The sequence below is a fragment of the Trifolium pratense genome, linkage group LG2, assembly GCF_020283565.1.
Source record: "Trifolium pratense cultivar HEN17-A07 linkage group LG2, ARS_RC_1.1, whole genome shotgun sequence".
In the NCBI taxonomy this organism is placed as follows: Eukaryota; Viridiplantae; Streptophyta; class Magnoliopsida; order Fabales; family Fabaceae; genus Trifolium; species Trifolium pratense.
This window is the reverse complement of record NC_060060.1, coordinates 32,468,549-32,486,353: the sequence shown is the minus strand read 5'-3', so window position 1 is coordinate 32,486,353 and position 17,805 is coordinate 32,468,549. Positions and strand designations below refer to the sequence as shown.

The 17,805-nt window shown below is 31.4% G+C and overlaps 2 protein-coding genes across 2 annotated transcripts; both read left to right on the top strand.

Moving 5' to 3' along the window:
• Positions 1-2,007: 2,007 nt before the first annotated feature.
• Positions 2,008-6,560, top strand: LOC123910544 (zinc transport protein ZntB-like). The gene is made up of 5 exons (XM_045961689.1): positions 2,008-2,258; positions 2,376-3,414; positions 5,001-5,080; positions 5,592-5,856; positions 5,948-6,560. The coding sequence occupies exons 2-5, from the start codon at positions 2,631-2,633 to the stop codon at positions 6,214-6,216; spliced, it is 1,398 nt and encodes a 465-aa protein (XP_045817645.1). The 5' UTR covers positions 2,008-2,258; positions 2,376-2,630; the 3' UTR covers positions 6,217-6,560.
• A 4,328-nt stretch (positions 6,561-10,888) lies between these two features.
• Positions 10,889-14,646, top strand: LOC123910543 (heat shock 70 kDa protein, mitochondrial-like). The gene is made up of 6 exons (XM_045961688.1): positions 10,889-11,190; positions 11,960-12,024; positions 12,123-12,201; positions 12,290-12,856; positions 12,954-13,574; positions 13,796-14,646. Exons 1-6 carry the CDS (start codon positions 11,113-11,115, stop codon positions 14,423-14,425), a joined length of 2,040 nt encoding a protein of 679 aa, XP_045817644.1. The 5' UTR covers positions 10,889-11,112; the 3' UTR covers positions 14,426-14,646.
• Positions 14,647-17,805: the final 3,159 nt, after the last annotated feature.

Genomic DNA, 17,805 nt, shown 5'->3' with positions numbered 1-17,805 from the left:
CTCACGATACAGAGACAGAGATAGAATAGAACTATCCATGTCTTTTAATCTTCTTTATCTTTACTTTATCTTTTTTTTTTCTTTCCTGAATTATCCCATTTATTGTTTTATTTTATTTTGACAAGATGGAAACTCCACTTTTTCTATTTTTATTTTTGTTTAAATTTTACTTAATTTTGAACATTTTATTGGAATTTTGTGCATTCAACATTTTTAACATTATATATTTCATCCTATATTAATTATAAACAAATTTTTAAATTTTAAATACATTGAATAATTAATGTATATGGTCGTATATAGACCAAATACATTACTTATTTAATTAATCTAAAAAATAAAAATTTATTTATAGTTAAAATGAGAGCACATGTTAACTATACTTTTTTATTCGTTTAAAGAAAATACCTTTTTTTATTTGAGCATAAAATTTACAAACGTGCATAGTTGTTTTTTTTAAAGGTGAAACTTGTGTACAATTTTCCTGAAAATCTTTGGTTTTATCTTAAATTAAAGTTTCATGTATTTTTCTTAATCATAAATTTTATTATACACATTTTAAATTATAATATAGATTCATTTATTACATATAGTCAAAAGACAAAAAAAAGTTGTGTGACTTATTTGAGCATGTTGATTTATGGACGTTATAATTTTATCAATTTTTTATTTTATATTTATTAATTTAAAATATTAAAATGTTAATTCTTTTCGTCGCATTTTTACCCGTGTGGAAATGTGAATACTAGTTTTTTTGACAACTGAAATTGTGATACTAGTCATTTCCAATTCATTCTCTATATACTCTATTTATGCGGTTTTCAATTCATGCCATTATTTTTCAGTTAGGATTCTTTCCATTTCCAATTATTTTCATTTCCTCCATTATTATATAATTTTAAAAATATAAATGTAAAATTGGTAACTTTTATTTTTATCAGGAAGTAGAAGAGAAAGGTTCCCTCAAAATCGTCAGGAAGTAGAAGAGAAAGGTTCTTGACATATTCTTTTTTAGGGTTAGGTTTATCATATATAAGATTACAATTAATCTTAATGAATCACACTTGACATTCTTGATAATGTTTACATGTCCCTATATAAAATCATCAACAAATTCAATCGGTTAAAAAAATCAACAAATTCAACTTGTTATTTATAGAGAGATGTAATATTGTCACTTCATACATTCTTTTTGCTTTCATGGTTAAGAAATCATTCTTGCACAATGCACATGAGATTCGAAAGAATATGTGGATATTGCTTATTCTTTTCTTATTTTAACAATTATTAATTGTGGTATAAAAAATATAATTAAGAAAAGAATGAATATTGAGTATAATAAAGGGAAACTATAAAACTGTCAAAAAAAAAAAATCATAAATGTGATGAGAAATAATTGGGGAATATGAAGTCTATCATTATTAATGAGAATTAATTTTAGTCCATTAGATTTAAACAAAATCAAGGATGGGGATGTAAAATAACTTTTTAAAATTACTCTTGGAGTCAATATAACCATTCTCTAAAATGAAAATAGAAGTTCATTATAGTAATTGTTCATAAAAAAAACTAACTTTTAAAAGAAAAATAACCATTTTCGAAGATAATAAAAATGTAAATTTAAGATTTTTTTTGACCAAAAAAATGTAAATCTAAGATTTTTTTTCTTTTTTTGGATAGATTTTTAAGAGTTAGGATCCTCTCCATTTCCAATTATTTTCATTTCCTCCATTATTATATATAGTTTTGAGAATATAAATGTAAAAGTGTGACATTAAATGGGTCCAAATATCATTTATACATCCAAAAAATATTTAAAAACTTTGATAATGAAAGCAATGGAAACAATAGAAAATGCAGAGGATCCCAACTCGATTTTTAAGTTGTTTTTTTTTATATAAAGCAATCTAAAGTTTTTACATATATGGCAAAATATTAACAACTTAACGCGTTTAATTAATTAATTAATTAATTATAGTTTTAAGTTTGAATAAATGCACTAAATTTCCGGCAACAATTTTCAGTTTAAAGACAACAAATTTATAACTCAGAGTTGCTGTATCTTAGCGAAAATAGATAGATAGATAGATTGAAATTTTAGGTTTTATTAGATATTTAAATCCCAATTGGAAGTTTCGTAGAACCAACCTCACAAACTACTTCATTTTCAATATATTCTCTTTCTCTTTCTCTTCCCTTTGATTTTGTCACGTTTTGCTCTATCCAGATTCAATTTCTCAGTAATTCAATTCAACAAGGTAATGCATTTCCATTTCTATTTTTTTTTTTAAATTGAGTAAAATTAATGTTTAATTTTATGATTATACTGTTAATTTACTCTGGGCTAAGAAGAATTTATTGCAATTTTGATTCAGGGTTTGATTCATATTGTGTAAAGTGAGGTTTTTTACAAGATTTTTGTCAAGTTGTGTATTGGGTCATTTGATTACCTTTCTGGGTTTTCAATACTTTTAGTTATTTTGGATCAATTTCATAAATTGAGATTATAATGCATGTGAGATTGGGGATTTGAATATTGAAGTTGGAGTTTCTGGATCAAGTTGTTTGTTTTATAATATTTTGTGTAATTAGTGTTAGAAGATTTGTTTTGGGGGTAGTTTGTGGTAGTTATGGAACTAGCTAGGCATAGAGTAATGGAGAATGGGGGAGCTGAGGAAATGGATATTGGAAGTCCTGTGGATGAGCATAGATATTATCCTTCTCATCCTTTTGGTTTGGTGAAGAAGAGAGCTTATATATTTGATGGTTTGGGGAATTTTTATAATAAGGAATGGGATCTGGCTGACCTTTATCAAAAAGAAGAAAAGGAATTGGATGCGGTGGAAGGACGAGCGAATGAGTTTTCTTGGTACCATGTGGAACTTCCAAAAGGGAATCAAAAGTTGGCGCAATCTGCACAGGATTTGATTGATGTTTTATGTCCACCTTTGAAACTCCAAGATATTCTTTCACTTGTTAGCAATGGACCCTTTTGTGCACATGTTGATGGTGCACTTGTGTTTCGGGTTAATTCGCCTGGCCCTCCTTCTAGTGATTTTACATTTAGACTTGCTGCTAGAGTTACAGAGAATTCGGTGATTACCGTGTCATTGGGACGTGTTCCTCGGCTAGGTTTCTCACGCATGGGTGAATCATTACTTTCAGAAATTCCTAGAGTTGAAAGCTCCTCTCGATTTAGTGGTCAGCAGAAAGAAGGAAGTGGGACAGTGATTAAGGAGCATGTTCTTGAATTCTTATTGACTATGAATCATTCTGAGGAAGCTGACAATCCTGTTCCTAGATCTGTCTCAGAACTTGTTGTTCATATAATTGACACACATGTAGATCAGCTTCAAGATCTTGTGACAAAGCTTGAGATGGAGTTGGACTCTGTGGAGCTTGATCTGGATAAAGGTAATTCCCATTATACGCTCTTTCAACCCTCCCAAGCATTCCTATTCTCTAATAATGACATTAACATTTTATATGCTTGTACCATTCCTAGTTAAATGGCTTCTAGGATATAATCATTCTCAGCTTTTATTCTCTTCATGCTTCAAATCTTACAAATTCAAGCTGTTCTTAATTGCTGGAAGTTTAGCTTAGTTTCTATTACCTGACTTAAAAGGAATTGTAATGTGAATTTAGACGCATTTTGTTTTCTTTCGGCTGTAGGAGTATTGAAATTGTCAGACGGATGGCATTTGAAATTTGTGATAATTACTTTGCTTGATTGAATGTAATAACTAGTACCAAGACCCTGTTTAGATTAGCTTCCGGCTTTTAGGAGCTTCTCTCAATTAAAATAAGTTTTTAGTTATTTTCTTACACAGAAGTCCTCGCATGCTTACACAACAGTTTAGATGCAAAATCTAATTTCAACGTATACGGAAAACTATTGTTATTTAAAAAATTGATGTCATTGGAAGTTTTTATCTTTATATTTAAAATATGTCTAAATATTGGAAGTTGTTATTTACTATGTTATGTTAAAATGTAAAATAAGGGCAGATTAGTGAAATTTAAGGGATTGGTAATGAAAGCATTTATTTCAGATGAAAAAAATATTTTTGCAATGAGAACAGCGGTTCCTCTAATTTCAAGTAAAGTCTGTAGGACTTATTTCCTTTTTCCACATCTTAATATTTAGACATAATAGATAATGACTATATGATAATGGATTTCATGAAAACCTGTACTTATCCATGCAAATTTAGACATAATGGATTTCATGATAATGTATTTTGATTTTGACTTTTGCTGAAAATTGACAGAACCTTTTGTCCAAAATATAGCCTTGAGCTTGCATCCTTGTATTGCCTTTTGTCTTTCTGTAGTTTTTGGGGTCCTCGGATGTGTGCAGGGCGGTGGTAAAACATTTGCGCCTTTAAATGTTCTTACCACTAATTCTACGTGGAATGGCTTATAGAGCATAATATTTTACAGAAAGACTGTTTGGATGGATATATAATTGTTATTGTTAACTATTTACACCATCTTCCCTGGCTAAAAGCCAAAACTAGGGGAAGAACTCCTAGTATGGCTAGTTTATAAAATAATTAGAATGTCCACATGGCACCAAAAGGCAAAACAAGGGGAAAAATTCCTGGTATGGCTAGTGTATGTATAAGATAATTTGAATGTTTACATGGCATTTAATAGCAAGCTTTTTTGTTTATCTGGGTGGGTTTTATGCATCAGTCGATTCGGTTGTGTTATTGGACCATCAAAATACAGACACTGTATGTATTTATATCTATATCTTTGTCTTGTCTTTTATCTTCTACAACTTACACACGTCAAAAATACATCCGAAAACCGGAGGATTATATTTGACATCAAAATTTTGATGTCAAGGAATAATTTCTCATATGTAAAATCTGAAATTTCTTTTTCCAACACAATATTTGAACATTTGGTTCAAGTTGCTTCTAAATTACATCCTTGATGTACAATATTTGAAGAATGGAATTAAGGAAACAGAATTTGCTTTATTGTAGGTGGTTATGATTTGAAGAAACAAATGCTAGATGATAGAAGATTCCCTAAATTACATATTAATTTGCAGCGGCTCCTGCAGGTGATATACTTCACTCATTTTATACATTCATTTTGATTTATTTTTATAAATAAACCCCGAGAGTTGAGAGGATAAACTGAAAGCTTCTAGAAGGATTAGTCATTATTTCAATGAATCATGAAGAGAGATGTTATAGTTTTGCAATCAAGCATAAGGACTGACGCCTTGTGGGTCCCATCCCCATCATCATAATATAATCATTGTCATCAAGATTCAATAACAGTATATTTTGGATTCATAAAATATTAATCTGGGAGATAGGGTATATAAAAGGATATTTATGCGTTTTGTTATGCATGCATGAGTTCCTTTTGTCACCGTTCTGACAGTTTAGTGAGGTTATACATAAAACTGCCACTAAAAAGTGGTTCTTTGTATTGTTAGATGGAAAAATGAACAAAGATGGTGTTGCTGTTTCCATTATTTTTGTTCTGGTATTTATCAAATTAGATTGTATGGACCGAGCTTCCTTTTCGTCTTGCATTACCTTAATCCTAAATTTTTAATTCAGGTGATTGCCCATGGAGAACAAGTGTATCTTCGTGTCAAAGAAAAATCCTCTTCGAAAAGATGGTTTGCGAGCGAAGACATTAACTCCCTTGAAGAACTAATTGGAAGGTTGAGGAGGCTAAAGGAGAATGTAGGGTTTATAGTTAATCGTGTCACAGCAATACAGGCTAGTCTTGACAGTTGGCAGTCGGAGCAAATAAACCGTAAACTGTATTATCTTTCGTTCCTTTCAATAATATTCCTCCCTTTGTCCATCATAACAGGAGGTTAGAAATCTGCTTATTTGCGATCTTTTATAATTCACATCTATAGGCATTGCAAAGCTTTATGGTTTTGATTTTTGGACTCTGATTGCAGTGTTTGGCATGAATGTTGGAGGAGTTCCATGGACAGGTCAAAATTCACCAGAGATAAAGGATGGTTTTCGCAATGTTATGTTACTCTGTGTCGCTATGCTTGTTTTTGTACTACTCTGTTTCCTTTTCCCAGCTCTTTATAGACGGATAGTTACTGGTTGGCGAGAAAAGAGAACTCTTGGAAAAAGCTGGTCACTGAACAAGAAGTCGTTGCTCAGGAAACCGTTAAGAATAGATGATGCGGCGAGAGGGGGTTACCTTCGGATTTAATGGTGTTAGAGTGTCGGTTTCATTTACACACTTCTTCTGTTTATAAGAATGTAACACTCACTCACAAGCAAAAACTATCTTATCAGATGGTTTTCTTCAATGGCTCACACAGAAGAAACTTGTAAAACTGACATTTAGTTGTCAATAAAAGAATCAAAAGAAGCACAAATGGAATCCTCATGAAGCACATATTTCTGGCTGATGAAATGAGAGATTGTGATCAAGCAAAAGATTTTTGCTTATTCTTTCATTTTCCCCCCCTTCTTGGGAGACAGGGTGTGTGATCACATAAACTTGTACAGTGTATTTTTCTTTACATGGTTAGGAAATGAATATGATTACAATTTTCCTGCTCTTTTCAAAAGATTAATCCTTGAACTTTAGTGTTAACAAAATTATGAAACTAAGATGCAATTAACTCTATTTTCAATAGATATCATATTGAAAAGTATGATATCCAGTTGCTTCAAATTATGACATCTATTGAAAATTAGAGTTAATGGTGGCTTGAAAATTGAAACAGTGTGCTACTTAGCTAGTTAATTACAAAAATGCTAAGTTTTTTTTTTTTTATAATTAATTTGTTTTTATAATTAATGGTGGCTTGAAAATTGAAACATTGTATATTTTTAAATAATAAATATTTTTGTGAATATTTTTAATTAATATTTTTATTTTAAAAATTAACGGGGCAATCCGTTCCTCTTTAGAAGGGTTAATTACGAGGAGGTAGGGTGAGTTGAACCATTTTGTCAGCTCAACCAATAAGTCACAAAACAAAAATCTTTTTTATTTATTTATATTTTTGACAAAATTTATTTTACATGGAATATAAGACTTAATTACAATTTTAATCCTCAAGTTTTCACTCACTCATAAAATTGGTCCCTAATTTTAAAATTACACTGTAGTTCGTTCATTAAATTTTTGTACTAAAGGCGATGCATTGGAGTAAGATTTTAAAGGATTTTAAAAGATTTTTTTGTGGAAACAATATTTTGTGGTATTCAATCAAGACTTTTATAAAATATAAACAAATCTTGTGGTATTCAATTAAGACAATTAAGATTTTTTTTAATGCAACAAAATCAGTAGGTATTCAATTGAAATTCGTTGTGACTTTAAAAATGTCTCTAGGTATTCAAAAATATACCGGTTTTGATAGATTCTTTTGTGAAATGGATTTTGAGAGACTTTTTGGTTGAAAATATAAATACTTTTGTCATCCAACAATCTCACTCAAACCCTCAAGACTTTTCTTTTCTTCTATAAACTTTTTTTTTTCCTGTCAGCAAGATTGGAGTTCACGTTCTTTCTTTTACACCATCTTCTTCTTGAATGACTATCATATACATCCATACAAAAGCAAACTATATGTGTTTCGTTTCAATCTATGCCACAGGAAAATTTCTGTAACATAATTTGCTAGCAACCAAAACAATAATTCAATACAAATTTCTCTAAAAAGAAAAGTCTTCGTTTATTTTTCTTTTTTCATAGTATATTGATTAGTTGATTTTATCTTAAGAATTGCAATTTCTTCATTCATAGTTTTTTTTTCCCCTTTATTTTGTTTGATTCATTGATTTTTTTTAAGAAATGATTTATTTTCATTGATTATTAATTATTGATTGATTCATTATTTAGAATAAATTTGTATCAAATTTATTGAGTCATTAAAATCTTAAAAATTTATAAAGTATCTAGAAATCTCAAGAGTCTGTGTTATAAATCTCACAATTTCTTGCGTTAAAATCTTGATTGTAAAAAGTCTTTTAAAAAAGTCTCACAAAATCAATAAAATCTCACAAAGTCTTTTAAAATTCTCAAGATTTTTTTTTGTCAAAATAGTCTTTTGAAATCTTAATTCAATACACCCCCTAAAAAATAGTAACTTAATTTATTTTTGATGATGTGACATATAAATATAAACCCCTTTCTATTTTTTAACTTGTCTAAAAAGTTAAAACTAAACCCTGAAAGTATACAAAACCCCTCTGCTGCCAATATACATTCTCTTCTGCCCAATGGCTGCTGCCACCACCTTTCTCCGCTCTTTCCGCCGCCGAGATGTTGCCTCTGCTTCCATCTCTGCCTATCGTTCGGTAACATCTCTTAACTCTTCTATGTTTTTCCTTCTCAGTGTCTGGTGTTTGCTTGTTTTCGGCTATTTTATCAATGTTGGCTTAGTTTCTATTCTTATACAAGTTTTATCGCATGGAGGGCCTTAATGAAATACTCCTATGTGAACAATTGTTTGATATGACTAGTTTATAGATTGTGCTGGGTCATGAGAGAGTCTGCCGATCATCACATTAATCAGTTTGACACCACATTTTAACCTAAAACTTAAGACATTAGGTATGTGGTTCCTCTTCTTATAAAATGTTCAAATCTACTTTTTCATTCAACGTGGGACTCAACTCACACTTGAAATATAAACAATCTCCCCCTCAAGTGTGAATCCATCCATTTTTTAAGGGTATGCTCCCTCTCAAACATAAGCTTTTTCATCCATACACTTGTACCACGACATGCCGCCTGACCAGGAGCCAGCCGATTTATCGAAGGAACTAATTCATGTGTATCTGTTATCGAAGGAAAGGTTCGTAAATCGTTAATGCTTTGAATTTGTTAGTATGTGTTGCTGTTTTTTAATTGATGGGATTTATGCTGACTTAATTTATATCATTTCAGAATTCAAAAGTCATCGAGAATTCTGAAGGTGCACGAACTACACTATTTGTGGTTACCTTCAACCAGTGTTTTTTTCTTTTTCTGGTTAAGAGCATAGTTTTTTGTTTAGTATACAAATTATTAAATGTCACTGAATATTGTGGTTAGAAATGAATACATTGATTGCAATTTTCCTACTCTGAACTTTAGTGTTAACAAAATTCTTGTTTACCTCATAATCACATTGCTATCCAGTGTTTTAAGGTGACTCTTTATGTCTAATAAGTACTCCCTCCATCTTTTGTCATAAGACCCTCTAAATATTGTAAAGGCTACATGTATAATAGGATGGATCGGATAACCCGAACTTGTCCGTACTCAATGTCGGGTTAATTTTTTAATCACACGGGAGGTAGGTGTGTCAGAGAGTTTGTAATAAGCATTTCTTATTAAATAATATGTAATTTTATGCGAGTGTGACTAAATTTTGTGGCCAAGGCAAAGACTTGTATCCATTTAAGTATTTATATCTCCTTCTTTATTGGCAATTATTGATGCAAATGTAACTCAAATTAGATTAGATGTTTGAAATTTGAAACTATTAGCCTATTTGACTGTTATGCCTCACCATAATCTATTTGAAACTTTATGTTCTACTCTTCTACATGCAGATTTGTACAAGTGATTTTATGGTCATGATACTTGCTAAATACACAACCTACATTGGCAATGGGAAGGAAAGAACAATTTAAAGGAAAGGGGTCTATGAATAAATATAAAATAGATGGATACCATGCTCCAATGGATGAATGAAAGGAATTGAACAATTGAAAATGACCATAACATCTATCTATCTATATAATATGCAATTGTTACTACATGCCGATCAAATAGGCAAACACAACCATATACGTAACGTAACTATATATAGTATATACACAAAAGAGGAAGCAGATTGACCATCACGGGCAAAAAAAAAAAATTGGTTTCCTTAAATTGTTTTTATGATTGATTAGCATTCAGGATTGTACATTTTTAATTATTTTTGTCAATATTTTTAATTAAAAAAAATATTGATGGGACAATCCGCTATAAAACGGAACACAGGATAGGGTGAGAGATTTGTGTTATTTTTTGTAAAACTTATTAAACGAATATATTATAATGACAAATATTTATCCAATTTTTTAGGCATATGTGATAAATAATTGTCCCGTGTATTTTATTTAATAAAAAAATTAAAAATTTGATTAGGAATATATATATATATATATATATATATATATATATATATATATATATATATATATTATGGATAATTAGGAATATTTAGGTGATTTATGAAAAATATTGTTTATGTTTCTATTTCTTTTTTTGACTTATGTTTATGTTTCTATTGTTATGCATATTGTTTATGTTTATGTTTATGTTTCTATGGTTTATTTTTCTATTTCTATATTCATATTTTCATGCATATTGATCTTTTTTTGTTGATAATATATTGATCTTATTTTTTCTATATTCTTTCTATAAATTTTTTTATGGACTAAACTATTTCTAATTTTTTATTGTTTTGTTCATATTTTTATGCATAGATTCATATTGACTAAACATAGATTCATATACTACTCAATTCTTCACAAAAAATAGTTATAATTTAATAATAAATTATAACTAATAATATACGGGGCGAAGCCTTGTCAAAAAATAATTTTTCTCTTCCCATCCCGTGTTTCTTTTCTACCCCCCGTTTTTCTTTTTTTGCCCTTGTATAAAAATTTTGGAACGCGTTTTTCGAAGTTTTCTTGTTCAAATTTGAAAAGACTACGGAAAATACATTCCGAATTTTTTTCTACAAGACAAAAAAAATTCGAAAAATGTTTTCCGACATATTTATTCAAGGGTAAAAATGGAAACTTGAGTGTTAGAAAAGAAATACCGGAGGTGAGAAGAGAAAAATTTGTAAAAAAAATAAAATAGAAGCCCAAAATCCAATACTCGGATTGATGAAACTCCATTTATTACTTGGCGACACGACATCGTATGGTATATTAATCGATCTAGAATCTTCCTCTCTAGTATTTTTATTTGGTAAGAAGAAGAACTAGAATAATCTAGCACTAACCAAAAACCCTAACTAAACCCTCATATATATACCAAACCCAATTCTCTTCTCTCTTTCATTTCCGATAACTAATTCTACATCCTTTTCTTCTCCTCATGGCTGCTGCCACCGCCTTGCTCCGCTCTCTCCGTCGCCGAGACGTTGCTTCTGCTTCCTTCTCTACTCTTCGTTCGGTAACATCTCTTAACTCTTGATTCTGTTTAGATTTCGGTTCAGTTTGTTTGAATTTTGGACTTTCGCAATTGATTTTTCTGGTGTTCTTGTTATTTGAGCTATCTATTTCTTGATTTTCGCTTTTGGTTTACTAGTTTTGTTGTTGGATATCGTTGCACACGAGAACTCGCACGAAAAGAAAAATTGGAATGTAACTCCTAATTTTATTGTGTAGATCTTTGAATTTTAATATCTTGAAAGCTGATTTTGTAATAGGATTTTTTCGAGCTTAAGATTTTATGTAAGTTTTCGTAGATCATCTTCGGCTATCCATTATTTGCTTTAGTTCAGATTTTGGCTCATCTTGTTTGAATTTTGGTCTTTATTTGGTTTGGCAATTGATTTTGTTGTGTATTTGTTGTTATTGGATATAGTTGTACAGTACATTATGAGTAATTCACGCGAAAGGAAAAATATAATTATAATTCTGATTTTCGTGTTAGAGTAGTTACATTACATATGTAGTTATGTGCGCTTTTCTTAGATAATTGTGTTTTTGTGTTAACCAACTTCGTTGTTGGCCAATGATATTGCTTTTATAAAAATCAGTCTTAGCCTAATGGTTTCTACTGTACGGTATTAGAATTGCTGGAATTTTGTTTTTAGCCTACGCTACAGAATTTGTCTATAGAATTATGATTAATTGCCGTGCCATTTTGTATTAAGTGTTTTGATAAGTTGATTATTATTCTGAAGGTAATTTTTTCTTACTTTGTTGTTGTATTGCAGTTGACAGGCAACACTAAGCCTGCATATGTAGGTAACAGTTGGTCAAGTTTGTCTCGACCATTCAGGTGATTGTTGTTTTGGTTATTATTTTGCAGTTCTATTAGATAAGCCATGTTTTCAATATTATATCCAAGTTACTCATGATTTCTTTTTTATTATGCAGTTCAAGGCCTGCTGGAAATGATGTCATTGGAATTGATTTGGGTACAACTAATTCATGTGTTTCCGTTATGGAAGGAAAGGTAAGTCTTTGTTGATTTGAATATGTTTGTATGCGTTCCAATTTTTTCAATGATGGGATTTGTGCTGACTTAATTTATATATTTTCAGAATCCAAAAGTCATTGAGAATTCTGAAGGTGCACGAACTACACCATCTGTGGTTGCCTTCAACCAGAAAGGGGAGCTGCTTGTGGGCACACCGGCCAAGCGTCAGGCTGTAACAAACCCAACAAACACACTCTCTGGTATCAAGCGTCTGATTGGTAGGCGCTTTGATGATGCTCAAACCCAAAAAGAGATGAAGATGGTTCCTTTCAAGATTGTTAAGGCTCCAAATGGAGATGCGTGGGTTGAAGCTAATGGGCAGCAGTATTCCCCTAGCCAAATTGGTGCTTTTGTTCTCACCAAGATGAAGGAAACTGCAGAATCTTATCTTGGAAAAACACTTACTCAGGCTGTAATTACTGTTCCGGCTTACTTCAATGATGCTCAAAGGCAGGCAACAAAAGATGCTGGTAGAATTGCAGGTCTTGAGGTGTTGAGAATCATCAATGAGCCCACTGCTGCTGCGCTGTCATATGGGATGAACAACAAGGAGGGCCTCATTGCTGTTTTTGACCTTGGTGGTGGAACATTTGATGTTTCCATCTTAGAAATTTCTAATGGTGTTTTTGAGGTATGCTAATTTATTTATTCTGTCCATATACTTTCTTAACCTGTTAGAAGGAATGGTATGAGAAGCTTGTTTGTACTGATAACAATTTTCTATCAAGGTGAAAGCAACAAATGGTGACACTTTCTTGGGAGGAGAGGACTTTGACAATGCCTTATTAGACTTTCTGGTGAATGAATTTAAGAGGACAGAGAGTATTGACCTTTCTAAGGATAAACTTGCCTTGCAAAGGCTTCGCGAAGCTGCTGAGAAAGCTAAGATAGAATTGTCCTCTACATCTCAGACAGAGATAAACCTTCCTTTCATCACTGCTGATGCATCTGGTGCTAAACATTTGAACATAACATTGACTAGATCTAAGTTTGAGGCTCTAGTAAATGACTTGATTGAAAGGACTAGGGCTCCATGTCTGAGCTGTTTGAAGGATGCAAACATATCTACCAAGGATGTTGATGAAGTTCTTCTTGTTGGAGGGATGACCCGGGTTCCTAAAGTCCAAGAGGTGGTTTCAGCGATCTTTGGAAAGTCTCCCAGTAAAGGAGTAAATCCTGACGAGGCAGTTGCCATGGGGGCAGCACTCCAGGGTGGTATCCTAAGGGGTGATGTTAAAGAGCTACTGCTCTTGGATGTAACACCACTCTCTCTAGGTATTGAGACTCTGGGTGGCATCTTTACCAGGTTAATCAACCGTAACACTACTATTCCTACCAAAAAAAGTCAGGTAATCCTTAAATCTATTGATGATTCTTAAATACAATTGTTTCTTAGTTGTCAATCTTGGAAAGGGTATTCAGTCTTTCCAAAGTAATTGGTTGTTGAAACTATGCTTATGTTTATTAGAAATTTCTTGCGCACATTTGAAGATAAAAATATTTACTATTAAATTATTTGTATTTATGTTGTGGCTGAATGTTTTCCTTACCTGTGACATAATTGTTCCAGGTCTTTTCAACAGCAGCTGACAATCAAACACAAGTAGGTATTAAAGTGTTACAGGGTGAGCGTCAAATGGCTTCGGACAACAAAATGCTTGGAGAATTTGAGCTTGTCGGCATTCCTCCTTCCCCTAGAGGTATGCCTCAAATTGAGGTCACCTTTGACATTGATGCTAATGGCATTGTTACTGTATCTGCCAAAGACAAATCCACTGGTAAAGAACAACAAATCACTATTAGGTCGTCTGGTGGACTATCCGACGATGAGATCGAAAAGATGGTGAAAGAAGCAGAACTACATGCTCAGAAAGACGAAGAACGAAAGGCTTTAATTGATGTCAGAAATAGTGCGGACACGTCCATCTATAGCATTGAGAAGAGTTTGGCTGAATATAAAGAAAAGATTCCTAGTGAAGTGGCCAAGGAGATCGAAACTGCGGTTTCAGATTTGAGAAGTGCAATGGCAGGGGACGACGTGGATGAAATTAAGTCCAAGCTAAATGCTGCCAACAAAGCCGTGTCTAAAATCGGGGAGCACATGGGTGGTGGTGGTTCAAGTGGCGGTCCCTCTTCTGGTGGTGGTTCTGAGGGTGGAGACCAGGCTCCTGAGGCAGAATATGAAGAGGTGAAGAAGTGAAGACACAACTGTGTCTGTGATTATTATTCATTGGTTCTTTAGATAAAATTAAATGGTTTTTCTTGTAGTTTAGCAGAAATATAAGATTGCTTATTCTTGTATCTAATGTTGGAGATCTTTTTTTTGATGAGAAGCCTTTCGATTTGTAGTGTTTTGGAAGAACCGAAGTACACTACTCGAATAACCAATCATAATTTTTGCAGTGGCTTGTTTATTCTTAACTTTTGAGTGATTGTCTTTATTTATTTATTTTGCACATTGACTGGAGTATCGTCTTTATTTAATACTACTTAAGTGCATGTTCGGATTATCTTTGATAATCAAAGTGAACCGCCGTAATCTACATTTCGTAGTTTCAACAAGATCACATTGGCAATGTAGTTTTGGGGAATTTAACAACCATCCAAACATATATTTAATAGAGGCTGTTAAAAATAACAGCAGTGATGTTTATAAAATATTGCAGTGGATGTATTGTAAATTTCATAAGTTGCTCAGCCTTCCCACACCCTCCCAGTCTCAACTTAACCAAAGAGGCTTTCTAGTTTCTAGCATTCCCTATAGCTCAGCATCATAAGTTGTCTTTTCCATATTTGAAAATGTTCATAACCAGTAACCAACCATGCAAGTATAACTCTTGAGTTATATCCCCAGTCTATTCCAAATCTTCATAATGCTGCAAATTCATCAACAGAGAATGAAAAAACAAGAGGCATTATGGACAATATTAGGGTGTACATACATGTTATATACATTGAAAGCTAAAACTTAACTGTAAAAATGCAACAGCCTAAGGGGACACACAGCTTCAGCCATGTGAATCTCATATAGGAGGTTTTGAACTTGCATTACAACAGCCTGCTAACTAAAGATTTTATCCTCAAAGACATAATGATTTATTTCTATGTATATACACAAAACTACGATTTAAATGTGTATTAAACCAGCTCCTTTCATCATCATTGGTTCTATGATTAAAATTAAACCTGAACTGATGCCAAATCGGCTTCGCCAAATCGCAGTCGCGCAGCAAGTGTAGTGTCGTTTCAGTCGAGCAAAGTGGACAGTTCGACTGTGATGACAGTCTACATCTGTTCCTCTCTTCATTTGTCTTCAGCCAGTCATTAATTATCAACCATAAAAAACACTTGATTTTTTGAGGTCCCTCCCATTTCCACACATTGTTCCATAGAGCCCTCCCTATTGCATTAACATTTAGGAGAAATTCATAAGCTGTCTTTACAGAGAACATACCGTTTGATGAGTAAGGCCATGATGGTTTATCATCTCCCAAGTGTTCTGATGTGGATGTACAACCGAGAACTCTGCTCAATAACGTGGTCCAGAAATAGAATCAAGTCTAACACACTATGTAGCTGCCAATTTCCATTATACTATGTTAGTGAATATATTTTGTTGTTATTTTTTTGTTGTTATTTTTTCATAAAGTATATCAACCGAAAAGAAAAAATATTTTTTTAAAAAAATTCAACATATAAAAATTAGTTTAATAATAATATTTGAAATATATATTTATTGAATTAATAAACTTAAAATATTCAAAAAAACTTAAAATATTAAATTCTAAGTATCTTAAATAGTATTAATTTGATAAAAAAAAATTATTGAATTAAAGATGTTATTTTATGTCATTTTACATTTATCAGTCAGTTGAATCGTTAATTTTATCAAACACTTTAATCAGCTAAAAGTTATCAGCCATCAGTCATAATCTATTAGCTAGCTTATCAACGATAAGCTATTTTTGCCAAACAGAGCCAAAGTAGTTAAAATAGTTTATTTATTTTAATTATGTAGTACATACAACAAAATAATTAATATGTTTAATTGCATTTTTTTATATTTTATTTTATAACTCATCAAAATAGTCTTTCTATTTTAATATCAAATATTATGGTCTCTATTTTTATATTTATTATAATTTTAGTCTCAACCTATATTTTTTCATGATTTTTTTGACGTTCTAAAATGTGGTTTATTGTCCAACATTAAATATATTGTGAAATATCACATTTGAGAGAAAAATTCACTTCATCAAACATTAAAAGTGGCCACTTATAGAATAAAAATATATAAATTAGAACCGAAAATACAATAAATGTGAAAATAGATAATAAAAACTCTATGTTCAAATGCTTATGTGCAAGCAAGTGTTGCTTGACAACTTAACCCATATACAAATATTCAGGTCAATAAACAAACTTAAATATATTATTCACAACTCCCATACAATGACACCTTTATTATGTGTCAAATTAATACTATTTCTTTAGAAAATTCATATTAATATTTTTCAAAATATAAATTATAATTAATATCAGTTCAACCAATAAAATATTAAAAAATTTAGACCTGTTATGAACTATTTCTAAAGAATAGCAAGAATATAGAAGGAGAAGAGAAAGAGAGAAGAGAAAGGAATAGACCATTGTTATTATTCTATTCACAAGTGTGTATTACATTGTAACAAATGAGTCCTATTTATAGGACATATTTAGGAGACAAGAAAACCTACATAATAATGGACATTCATTACTATTATTATTCATAACACTCCCCCTTGAATGTCCATCAAGGATATGCCTCGTTAAAACCTTACTAGAGAAAAAATCATTAGGAAAAAAAATCCTAGTGAAGGAAAAAGAGTACATATCATCCTTTATATGTAAACTGCCTCGTTAAAAACCTTACCAGGAAAACCCAGTGGGACAAAACCACGGTGAAGGGAAAAAGAGTGCAGAACATATTTATATCTCCCCCTCATAAAAACAATTATTATACATGAGATGAAAAATCAAATAATCTTCTGTACTAGCTGCTCCAAAGTTTTACTAAAAGTTGACTCTGTAGAAAAATCTCTCATATCTTCTTTATTATACTCTTCTCTAAATTAGCACTGCGTCTGATATTATCTTCATGTTGAGTTGTTGCAGGAACCATCATTTTGTAATAAAACAACGAATTTCTTGTATGTGTTGAATTACAATCCTCAACAAAAACATCTTCTCAACTTGCTTGATGTAGTGCTAAAATCTTCACATGATTGGATGATATTGTTGTTTCTTTAAAGTATAAATAATTGTATGCTTTGCTTTACTTCAATATTTGGGTTGGATGAATAGGCAAAAATAAAATACTACGAAATTATAGCAAATATATTAGTGTGCTTAATTGAATTAAGATATGGTACTTCAGGACCAATTCAAATTGTTCATCATTTTCTTGAGACATGACATATCAAATGACATTGCAACCATTTTAGTATACAACAAATTAGATTTGTCAATGTCAAACTGTTTTAACACTTTTGCTATATAATCTTATTTAAATTATAAATTTAAATGAGAATATCTCATAAG